Source organism: Schistocerca cancellata, chromosome 4, assembly GCF_023864275.1.
Source record: "Schistocerca cancellata isolate TAMUIC-IGC-003103 chromosome 4, iqSchCanc2.1, whole genome shotgun sequence".
Classification (NCBI taxonomy): domain Eukaryota; kingdom Metazoa; phylum Arthropoda; class Insecta; order Orthoptera; family Acrididae; genus Schistocerca; species Schistocerca cancellata.
In genome coordinates, this window is record NC_064629.1 from 628246417 (window position 1) to 628259275 (window position 12859).

Below are 12859 nucleotides of genomic sequence, written 5' to 3' on the forward strand. Positions count from 1 at the left end.
GTACTGAAAATTGGAATAAAGATCAACATAAACATCATTTCCGCCCTTTTTACTGCTCATGAAAACCACACATTGCACGTTGTACCACCATATAGCGAGACCTTCAGAGGTGGTTGTCCAGATTGCTGTACACACTGGTACCTCTAATACCCAATACCACGTCCTCTTGCATTGATGCGTGCCTGTATTCCTAGTGGCATACTATCCACAAGTTCATCAAGGCACTCCTCAACGGCGATTCGGCGTAGATCCCTCAGAGTGGTTGGTGGGTCATATCGTCCATAAACAGCCATTTTCAATCTATCCCAGGCATGTTCGATAGGGTACATGTCTGGGGAACAAACTGGCCACTCTAGTCGAGTGATGCCGTTATCCTGAAGGAAGTCATTCACAAGATGTGCACGATGGGGGCGCGAATTGTCGTCCATGAAGATAAATGCCTCGCTAATATGCTGCTGGTATGGTTGCACTATCGGTCGGAGGATGGCATTCACGTATCGCACAGTCGTTACGACACCTTCCATGACCACCAGTGGCGTACGTCGGTTCCACATAATGCCACCCCAAAACAGCAGGGAAACTCCACCTTGCTGCACTCGCTGGACAGTGTGTCTAAGGCGTTCATCCTGACCAGATTGCTTCCAAACACGTCTCTGACTATTTTCTAGTTGAAAGCATATGCGACACTCATCGGTGGAGAGAACGTGATGCCAATACTGAGCGGTCAATTCGGCGTGTTGTTGGGCCCATCTGTACCGCGCTGCATGGTGTCGCGGTTACAAAGATGGACCTCGACATGGACGTCGGGAGTCAAGTTGCGCATCATGCAACCTAATGCGCACAATTTGAGTTGTAACACGACGTCCTGTGGCTGCACGAAAAGCATTATTCAACATGGTGACGTTGCTGTCACGGTTCCTCCGAGCCATAATCCGTAAGTAACGGTCATCCACTGCAGTAGTAGCCCTTGGACGGCCTGAGTAGGGCATGTCATCGACAGTTCCTCCCTCTATGTATCTCCTCCATGATCCGAACAACATCGCTTTTGTTCACTCCGAGACGACTGGATAGTTCCCTTGTTGAGAGCCCTTCTTGGCACAAAGTGACAATGCGGACGCGATCAAACCGCGGTATTGACCGTCTAGGCATGGTTGAACTACAGACAACACGAGCCGTGTACCTGCTTCCTGGTGGAATGACTGGAACTGATCTGCTGTCAGACCCCCTCCGTCTAATAGGCACTGCTCATGTATGGTTGTTTACATCTTTGGGCGGGTTTAATGACACCTCTGAACAGTCAAAGGGACTGTGTCTGTGATACAATATCCACAGTAAACGTCTGTCTTCAGGAGTTCTAGGAACTGGGGTGATGCAAAACTTTTTTGATGTGTGTATGATGCCCTGAATTTCAGATAGTGATGGACATTCACAACAAACTCTATTTGTAGGATGGTTCCAGACAGATTAGATCCCAATAGGCATTACGTTATACGTGCAATCAATCAATCACTATTGTTTGAAAGAAGTGTCTACACCCAGAAATACATAAATCATAAAATACTCACAAAATCTTCAAAAAATGGTTCAAATGGCTCTGAGCACTATGGGACTCAACATCTTAGGTCATAAGTCCCCTAGAACTTAGAACTACTTAAACCTAACTAACCTAAGGACATCACACACACCCATGCCCGAGGCAGGATTCGAACCTGCGACCGTAGCAGTCCCGCGGTTCCGGACTGCAGCGCCAGAACCGCTAGACCACCGCGGCCGGCGCTAAATCTTCATTATAAAAGGTTTGCACAGGGTATTTTATCAGATTACACGAGAAATGATGCGTCAAAACTTGTTAGTCACCATAAATCATTTTATTCTTACATATTCACAAGGGATAAAATATATGACGTTCACATACGAGTAAACATAGCATCAAACCCAAATAACCCGCGTATCCATGTTCTATCGCACTTAACAAACAATAAATTCATCTTCTCAACAGGTAACATTAGTTCATGGTTTAATTGATATAATGACGTCAGCATTTATCTGTATACAAAACTCTTACGATTGTGTTGCATTTTCGTCTCTCCCACCCAACTATATATTACTTATTTACGTTTAGAGTCTGAAATAACCCCTATGAATATAAAACTGGACGAAACAAGTGGTCTAAAGAAGACAAAAAGTAGCAAGTATTCTTCGTGAGTTTATCAACCATCATATAAACAAATCTAGGTCTTAGATACGTATTTTTCACAAGGAAAGAATGTGACTGACCGTGTGTGACCAATAAGTTTCTCCACTCATTTATCTATGATACCATTTACTTATCTATAAAACTATGTATGTTGCAAAATAACTTCAACTTACGCGTAAGCTTACCCCTATGTAAGGCCTCGTTGATACAGTTCACTATTTGCTTGCCGAGCGCGCATCCGTCGGTGCTTGGTTGGCCATTCGCCAGCCACATGGTCATGTCGAGTACCTTGCTTATACATTGCAAGGACACGTACACAGAACTCTCTTTTTGTCCTCTACCTCGAATACAATAACTTTGTGATTGGCAGATTGCAGTGGCGGGAGGGCAGTGGTGCCGGAGTGCAGCCAGCCACACCTGGAGGGAGGAGGTGAATAACACAGGCACTGCAATAGAGTATCGTATTTTCTGGGTGGCTGTGTTTTGGGTTTGAATGTTTTATTTCTTCTCTCTCTCTCTCTCTCTCTCTCTCTCTCTCTCTCTCTCTTTGCCTGACTGTGAAAACCAGAACGTCGCCTTTACCTGGCCACAGAACACTGAAGACTAAAACCATGTGCTTCATACAAGTAAATTATTTTATAGCCCACAATAGCCAGCCCATAAATATATGAAATGGCTTCCAGATTTCCAGCTTTTTCAGTTGCTCCCTATACCGATGCACAGCCAGGATCATTTAATGACAACAGAAGAAAGCTAATAGTATCAGAAACAGTTACAAAAAACGTGGTTCAAATGGCTCTAAGCACTATGGGACTTTGCATCTGAGGTCATCAGTCCCCTAGACTTACTTATAACTACTTAAACCTAACTAACTTAAGTACATCACGGACATCCATGCCCGAGGTAGGATTCGAACCTGCGACCGTAGCAGCAGCACGGTTCCGGACTGAAGCGCCTAGAAGCGCTCGGCTACAAAGGCCTGCAATTTCAAAAAAAAAAAAAAAAAAAAAAAAAAAGAAGAAGAAGGAAAAGAAACACCCTCAAATGAAAGCCAGTTCAACGCTCGAAAAGGCAAGTTTCGCATCTAGCGCCTCATCATCATTAAAGACAGAGCGTAAGCTTATAAAGGATAAGAATGAAAGAGAAAATTGCTCATGGCCTTTTTTTAAGATCAAGTGATGCAGCGAAATCACTTGATACCTAAATTAGGATGCCCTGACAGTGGCAAGAGAGTCCATCATGCAATCATGTTAATCACTACGCTAGAGGGAGACAATGGAGCCGCATTCAGAAGGACGATGGTTCAAATCCGTGTCCAGTCATTCAAATTGAGGTATTCCGTGATTTTCCTAAATCGCTCCAGACAAATACCGTGAGGATTCTTTTGAAAGGGCACAGGCGATTTCCTTCCCTATCCTTGAAACATTCCGAGCTTGTGCACCGTCTCTACTGGCCTTGATGTTGACGGGACGTTAAACCCACTTTTGCTCTCTTCCTTCAGTACACCTACTCATTCCGCATTTCAAGCAAAACGCAAAAAATGAACAACGAATATATGAATGTTCATACACAGCCACGATCTAAAGTCCTTCATCACACACACACACACACACACATATACGTTCAATAAACAGCAAGTCGTGACGCACGATAAAAGGTTTGAATTCTGCACTCGACGCGCGCAAACAAGATGGCGAAACAAATGAGCGCGTAACACGCAGCAGCAGTACGAAGAGTTCAGTGAATTACAAACAGGATCGGTAAGGACAACAGAAGGTGAGCGAATGCTTCAACATTGCAGTTGTAACACACCAGTTTGAAACGGTTGTCCTCAACAAACAATGAAATAGCAAGAGTAATATAAAACATGGCCTTGCTAGTGAAATTGTGCTACAAACATGAAGCGAATAATACTTCCAGTGTTTCGTTTGAATACAAACAAGAAAACTATTTCATTTTTAAGGGTGCATCAGTACTGTTTACTTGTTTAGCGAGCACAACAATTTCAGGGACCATATTTCTGTCGCGAATACTACAGATAAAAGCATATTGTTAATTACACGCTCGTTTGCGTAGCATTGCCCATCGTTGGGTGTCTAATATTGATAACCAGAACTAGTTAGGAAATACTACAGGCATTCATGGCATATAGGACACCACCTTCAACGTAAACAATAATCATTACACATTTCCAACGTTCAGTGAGAATAAGTTTCCGTAAAGGAGTCACAAACTTTTTATCTCAATTAAGTCTTATGATGCTAAGTTCCGGCCCTCAGGGTATCTTATGGACACCGAATTAAATGTTTGTAAATAAGCGATTCATCAGCGATATTATACTAAAGATAATGCTACGGGTTAAGTCATAAATATTACGTCATGACTAATAGCGAACGTCCCTCAGTACGTAGCGGAGAGTCCGAGGTCAGTCTTATCTGTGTTAATGACCGTCGGCTCAGAATGACGCACTGCTTTCCTCTTCTCAGTACATTGCGAGTGTATTCAGAACTGTGTCACTGTCAGATATTTTATTTACGTTGTTACAGTATAATGGTGAATGAAATAATTTCCACATAATCATGGACTTGAGTACCTTCATCCATTACTGCTATAATTAAATTTGTTGCGGACGTGAATTGTGCCTCTTATGAGCAATGCCTTCTGAATCCGTGTGCATTGTCTCATTAAGAAAATTTGTGTCCAGCGTATTTCGTGAAACAAGTACCAGAAAGCACAAAATTCTAAAGTGGGTAAATACCAGTGATGTTGTTGTTGTCCGAAGACTGGTTTGATGCAGATCTTCACGTTACTCTATCATCTCCCGAGCAACAAATGCAATCCACATCCATTCGAAGCTGTTTAATGTACCCATCCCTTGGTCTTCCTCGACAATTTTTGCCCCCTCATTTCCCTCCAATACCAAATTGACGATTCCTTGATGCCTCAGAATGTTTTGTATCAATCTAACCCTTCCTTAAGTCAAGTTCTGTCACAATAATTTTTTCCCATTTCGATTCACTACCTCCTCGTACCTCCTAATTACTTACGCTACCTACCTATTTATTCTTCAGCATTCTTCTGTATCGCCACATTTCAAAAGGTTCTATTCTCTTGTGGTCTAAACTGTTTATCGTGCTTGTTCCACTTCCGTACATGGCTACACTTCATGCAAGTATCTTCAAAAAAGATTTCCTAATGCTTGAATTTATCTTCATATTAACAAGTACTGCGTTTTATTGCCAGAACACTCGAATACTTAGAAGATGCAACAGGTCTACTAATGAGACTGCGCACACTACGTTTGTCCGTACTCTGCCAGAGTACTACTGTGCAGTATAGGATCCTTGCCAAATAGAAATGACGGAGGACATCGAAAAAGTTCAAAGAAGGGCAGCTTGTTTTGTATCATCGCGAAGTAGGGGAGAGGTTGTCAGGGATGTGATACACGGATTGGGTTGGTTATCATAAAACAAAGGCGTTTTTCGTTGGACCGAGATCTTTTTACAAAATTTCACAACCACTCACAATTTAATGTGTTAATTTTGTACATCGAGATTTGGGGCTTACTACCTAATATCACGTAGATGTCTTCAACAATATACAAGTTGTGGGTTCATCTAACTTATTGTTCGCCAGATGGCAGTTTTAGAAGACATGTACTTGAAGATAAGTGTCGAAACGTTTTTAAAAATTAGAACATTAAATCTTGACTGATTACGATGTGCAGTTTATCGTTTTCGAACAAATACTTTAATAGTCACTCCAGTTTAACCCCAAATGGCTTGTTGTTTTATGCAGGTGCAATGACGGCTATCGCTCGGGTTCAAATCGAAATGTTCTGTGTGGATGTGTAATATCAGCCAATGTGCAGAGTTGTAACTGAAAATTCTGCGTGATATTCATAACTAAAAGATTTTAACGCTCTTACCTCAACAGTTTATAAGTATATGTGGTTGCAGTACGTCCATGAGATTTTCATGGAACATTGTAGTTAGTCAAAGAAATGGCCTTCTCCACTAACCTGCCATCATCCATCTTTATGAGATCAGAACCATTTCACTGCCGACAGCTAAACTTTACTATGTTAAAGTTATGCTTTCTGTAGAGCATGTTTATAGAGGCCATTTCATCAAGGTGATATCTTATGCAACTGTGATACGCAGAGACCATAATTCATGTAAGACTTGAAAATAACTTCCCATTGCCATAGTAATGTCTGGGTAAAATAGAAATGAACTTCATTTTAATTTAACTTATCTTGATGAAATTCTGTTCGATCGAAAACAAGTTCCATCACATGGTATGTAATATGAGGTTTCCTATTGTTTCAGATCTCAACAACAATGAGTGCATTAAGGAAATGTGTACTCCCCGTGACATCCAAACTCCTGAACCAATTAGAAGTCAAATGTTTCAGTACTTCATCGGCTTTAAAAACTGATACAACCACTCAGGATTTGGTAAGAAAAGTGAGATAATTGTCCTCTGTAAACATAGTATGTACAAATTGATAAAATATGTAACAGTTGGTTAAGTCCAGGCCTAGAAATATTTAGTATAGAGAAACACATTTTATTCTTCTTTATACAAGATTCTCATATCACAAAATTAATACTGAATCCGTTACTCAATGTAATATGATGCTCACAACGGAAAATAAAACTTTTCCAAAGAAATATGTACAATTAATCTTAATCAACAATATTTTGCATGACCATGTCTGTGTCAGGTACTTTTAATTATGAAATGAGATCAAAAACTAAGAATGTTAGCAGCTACTTATATACTGATTTTTATTTCGCTGTGATATCCTTAGTTTAAAGTCCATTCCTCATCTTCCAGACGATACTTATATTTCAATACACATTACTCACCTTTTGAAAGATGTTCATACTCATCGCTAAGAAAATCTGAAGGTCACTTCTGTAGAGCATATTTATAGAGGCTATTTCATCAAGATGATATCTTACGCCGCTGTGATACGCTGAGACCATAATGGCACTGTAAATGTTTTAATATTATGCACAATCTATCAACAATTACTTAATGCGAAAGGAGGGCAAAAAGTACAGAACAGTTATTCAGTGGGAAACTTGTGGAATGGCACCAGAAACAGCAGAGATACATTAGTATAATTTACCGACAAGAAGAACATGTTCACACTTATTGAATACTTATAGAAGAAAGACAAATATAAAATTGATTTGTCTAGGATTAATGAAACTAAAAATGGAACTCTATTCTAATGAACAGCAAAGACATTGCTTAAGATGTATATGTTACTGTCCTAAACCACTCAAGAATTTCTAGTGATTGGGGACTAGTGGGATGTAGAGCAGAAAACGTGCAAAACTAGAAAGAAACAGACTCACAGGCGGGAAGTGTAAATAATGAGAATTTATTTAAAAATAGAGTAGTAGACTACATTAAAGTAAATAACAAGAGCAGCATCTTTAAAAATGAAGATGTTACAGACATTGACGAAAGCGGAAATTATTTAATGAAATTGCTTCCGCAAACAGCGAAAAACGTTGCACGTACGAAGGCAGCAAAAGAAAGGAACATCTGAAATGGGGCAGAGCAGCTATTAAAGCGAAGATCAAAGTTTCAAGCAAACGATAACAGTAATGGTAGAATAAGCTAAATAAAAACAGAACTATTCGGAAATGTCTTCAGTAGAATGTGAGAAGAAATCATGAAAATATGTTCACAGAAACAACTGAAAACAAGAAGAATGTAAAAAAGGCAAAACAGAAACTTATCTTCAGCGTACACCAGTACTGAAAAGTTCTCATGACAGGCAGCACATTAACTAATAATAAGGTGGAAATTTTACGGTAATTCGAAGCTGTTTATATAGTTCAGGAGATGAATAAGGAGCACAGACACTTCTTGATGAAAATAATGACATTCCGGAAGTAATGCCAGCCTTTAGAAATATCAAAGAAAGAGAGGTACCTGCAGATGATTATGATTCAGAAGAAATGGTTAAAGCTGGACGAAAACTGAGCAAAGGGAATTTGCAAAATCGTTCACACAATATCTCCAGTGGGAGGGCAATTCCCCAAAACCGGAAAATTCTGTAATTATTATATTTCACAAAAAATCAGATTGACTAGACATAACAACTATTATACTATTAGCATCCCATCCGTAATGTATAGGATATTCACTACATCTATAACTTACTCCATAGAAAACAAAACATTAGATTTTAATCAGTCAAAGGAAGAAGATGGCTTTAGAAGTGAATATATCACAATGGTCTATACGCAAACCTTGAAGAGAACTATAGAATGGAGAACAAAGTGTGAATGACCAATTTCTTTGGGATTTGTAAATTTTGAGAAAAGTAAGACATTGATTCAGCCCATCTCAAAGCACTGGGGAATTATACGTCAATTTTAGTACTTCCATTACTTTTCACCAAGACAACGGGAAATTTTGAATCGGATGAGGAGTCAGGAAATTAGCTTCCATATCATCGGAAGTATTCTCAGTAGCCCTACAGGAAAAACTGCGAACACCAAGACAATCGTTCGAAAACAATAATTAAAAGTTGCGTCTTGTAGTCGAATATATTATTCTGATCTAAACTGGAGAATCTCCTGACGGAAGCCTGCACAAATTCACGAGAAAGTTATACCTGTGAGAGAGATAGTTGGATTGATTGAGAATATTCTAGTCAGTAGGTAGACTGCTACATATTTGGGCCAGTGAAGTTTCATGAATGTGTATAATTAATGAAAACAAACAATAATTTCGTATTCATTTTTAGAAGTCTTTTGAGACAGATGTAATTATCATTCCTATTTTTCAGTATCCAGTATTTATAGAGTAATGAGTATTCATATTTCCTGTATTACCCTAAAAATCAACCTACACTGTTGCTGATGTGATTTTTCCAATACACCAGTGGCTCATTTCTTTCTCTAACCTTGATAAAACTGAGCTGGAACGTCTGTAATTTCGCCTTGCAAATGTTTGTGTGGTTGACTCAATATGCACACGGCCAACTGCTCCTGCTATGCTTCCCCATCTCAGTTAGAGGTCCCGCTTTAATAAGATCGATGTCTACGAGAAGCCAAACTCAAACTCCCATCCTCCTCTCGCTGTGACTAACGATCTCGTCGTCGCTTGCACATCTAAAATCTAACTGACGCCAGTCTATGTAATTCCCAGTACCTAAATATCATAGTAAAACGAGTATACAATAGCTACAAGATATTGCTGTTCAGTTATGTATAATATCGTATGTTTCATTTATTTCAGCAAGTTAACGAGCAAACTAGACGAAATGTTGAAGTAGGACAGTTGACTGAACTAGTACGAGATTTCTTGCATCCTTCAGAGTTCTACGACGCTGTCAGAGGTATTGGCATCGATTTTTTCTGCGGCGTTCCAGATTCACTCCTCAAAGGCAAGTCACAATAAAATGGCAGAAAGTCTTAATACTTTCTTAACACATAATAATTGTCTGTCATATCTGCATTTCATTAATTTTTAATGGCTTCCCTTGACAGATTTTTGTGCATTCGTATCGAACCGTGTGGCGCCAGAGAAGCACGTCATTGCAGCAAATGAAGGCAACGCGATTAGCATAGCGTCCGGATACCATCTGGCCACTGGTAAAGCCAGTCTTGTCTACTTACAGGTTTGTAGTGATTCACTCAGTATCATCTTTGTTAACTGAGACTAACAAAACTTAACATTTTTTTTAACCATTGGATAGTACATGAAATCCATAATCAATGAAAACGCTATCAAGTACGTGTCTATGCACTGTACAAGCCGTCAAAATAAGAAGTAGGCTGGTTTATGGCTATATTGAATAAAAACCCCCAGGAACGTCTAAACAGCTCGATTAAAGGAATAATATCTAGAAACGAATGCGTGCACTGTGTTTAAGTAGAAGCGCTAGTTGTCAGTGAGCACAATAAGCTGGAGCAGGCTTGTCCGCTGGTACTAGGTCAAAGATACTAAGTGTGAAGATTCATGTAGAAGCAAAGATTAAATTTTAAGTTCCGTTACATCTTTAGAAAAAAACAGTAAAAGGTACGCATGTGATATTGGTACTGCCGAGAACGTGAGCAGAAGATGCGTTTATGACCTGTTCAAACTCTTCTGAGATAGAAATTTCCTATTCTACTCTGAGTAGGTAGAACACAGTTTATGATAACTAACACTGACAGCGACGTGAAGAGCAGTGGACACAACAGGCGGTTCCTGTGGTCGATAGCGGCTAACCGGAAGTAAAATCCAGAAATTACGATAAGTCATCGTAAGCGTGCGCAAAACAGCGGGGAGCGATTCGAATCGAAAACGCAAACATTGGCAAGGTCAGTCACCTTGCTATCAATGGCACGTACCGAAGGCTTCAGAGAATAACGAGGAATTGAGGGACCAAGTGTGAGGCCGGCCGCGGTGGCGGCGCCCTCCTTGGTAGCGAGCTGGGACTGTGCTACGAAACCTGATTATCTCTGACTTTTCTTCCAAATCGATACTCAGGGTGGGCGGGAAATCCGAATCGCTGTCGGATACTAAACCACTCCCCCCCCCCCCCCCACCTTTAATCAGCTAGTTGGGCCGGAAATGGCCCGGACTGTCCTGAATTCGTCGAGGAGAAGAAGGAGTGGTGCTGGGATCCCTGCCAACGGCTCCCGCGGCGTGTCCTCGTAGTGACGAGCCAGATCGGGTGTCGGAGGTGATTCTGGAATTTCTTGGTCCTGTCTGAGGGCAGCGGGTGCCGGCCGTGGTCCATATAGAGATAATGGTTCGACCGCCATGGGTGTTTCATTCCGGGTACGCTCAACCTCTGCCGACTGCTTGGTGATGGAGTCTCTGACGTTGGTGGGAGCCGCAAGTGGCTTAGCGGACGAAAGTGATTCCACCTCTACCGGCTCTTATTGCTAGTCATTGTCGACACACTGTTACACCTAAAGCGAGAGTGGAGATTATGGTTGTGGCAGACGAGCTGTTGACCAGGATTTTCCTGGCCGTTATTGCGTGAGTCATTCCCGGCCGTTTGAGAATGGTGTGGGCGCTACGTCTCGTTGCGGGTGGAACTGGTTTCGATATCTGACGATTTGCTCCTAGCCCGTAGTAAATTCAAACATTTGTCGCCCATTACTGCGAACCAAGACCGTGGATTCCGGCCCAAAGTGCGCTCCATACATTCGAGCACTTGCGGTAAAAGACTGTGTCCACGGGTCGAGAGCTCACGGAGCCGAGCGCATGAGGAATAAAAGGGTGCAGGTTCAGCGTGCGTGTAAAATTTCAGTATGATTAAGTCCATTTACAGGGGTGGACCAGTACTATGCGAGGAGGCCGGGGATTGCTTCCCCGAAGTCGACTGTCACCATCATGTTGCGCACCTGCATCTAAAGGACGTGACCGTTCAGTCCGCTTCAGAATACGACGCTGGATAGAACAGGAATTAGTCAGGTGCTCATTATCGTTGCGTTTACAGAAATTCCTCAACGCAGATGCCATGAACTGTCGGAAACCAGAGTGTAACGTGCCCTTTATTGCAAATATGATGGATAGTGTACGGATGGTGGTAGCCATCTGTGCTACATATGGAAACATAGAAAGGTTATCAACGACTAGCAACCACATTGCTCCTTGGAACTGTCTTGCGATATTAGTAAAATTCTGGGTACCATTTACTTTTATGGCTGTTTCGTCTGATCCATACCTGAGCGATGCGCTAAAAATTGCCAAGGATCAGTAAGTAACAGCTCAGCACAAGCTGTTTTTAACAATTCTACTGGCGTCGACTTCCTTTATAGTAGCTGCCACCGTTGTGCTATATAATCAACTGATAATGACAAATCAACTTTATTATCCGATCTATCAAGCACCCATCGTTCGGTAGTACGGCGATGCGAATTCAGTAGTTAGCGATCTACCGTCCTCGTCATTGGTAGACGTTCATAAATACAAGCAAACCAAGCGGTAGCTCATAGAAAACTACCCTCCACGCCGTTGTCGAAGATTTCCAGAAACGTTAGTGCAACCAAATCGTGTCAGATTGAGCACCAACATATAAACGATGTCACTGCTCGTTCTGTAACATCACCAGGTTTAGATGTCGCAAAGAGGAGCATCTTTCTAAGTGTCTGCCTTGGCCAGCTGGCGACGACAGCCACCGCCAGCGTGTTGCACTCTTGTCTTGCCGGTGCCAGTAACAGCAGCAGACTGGCTGCAGAAGCTCATGCTGCTACTGGAAATTAATGGAGTAACGAACGGCGGAGTTACAGTTGGAGACAGATGCGGCCGTGTCTCTGATTAATGTAGATAAATATGGTGGGTCAGCTCACCACAGCGGTATCCTCAGTGCAGAGTGCTGATGGACAATGGACAGTCGATCCCGTTGCGGGGTCAGATCATAGTTCAAGCTGAGTATAAAAATGTATCTAGGTAACTAACCCTTGCGATAATAAACTCTTGGATAACAATTTTGCGCTTTTTAGTTTCCAAATTCAAGACCCAGTGAATCTAGTTTTAACCATGATTCCATTGAAAGTACTTGATACGTTATGTGCGCGGTATAAGCAACTGTTTTAACCTACATTAGGTTGTGCAACAGGGTTTCAGGCTCACGTATCTTTAAAAAGGCATCAGTGCCTAAGTTTTGTAGAGCACGTACAGTGCCTTTCA

The 12859-nt window shown here is 41.4% G+C and overlaps 1 protein-coding gene across 1 annotated transcript in view; it reads left to right on the forward strand.

Annotated features, from left to right (window-relative positions):
* LOC126183190 (phosphonopyruvate decarboxylase-like) overlaps positions 1 to 12859 on the forward strand; it is a 109424-nt gene that overhangs the window by 20892 nt on the left and 75673 nt on the right. The window contains exons 2-4 of the mRNA XM_049924933.1: positions 6529 to 6657; positions 9470 to 9617; positions 9721 to 9851. Of these exons, the coding sequence (XP_049780890.1) occupies positions 6541 to 6657; positions 9470 to 9617; positions 9721 to 9851 (396 nt within the window). The 5' untranslated portion in view covers positions 6529 to 6540. The remainder of the gene's footprint in view (positions 1 to 6528; positions 6658 to 9469; positions 9618 to 9720; positions 9852 to 12859) is intronic.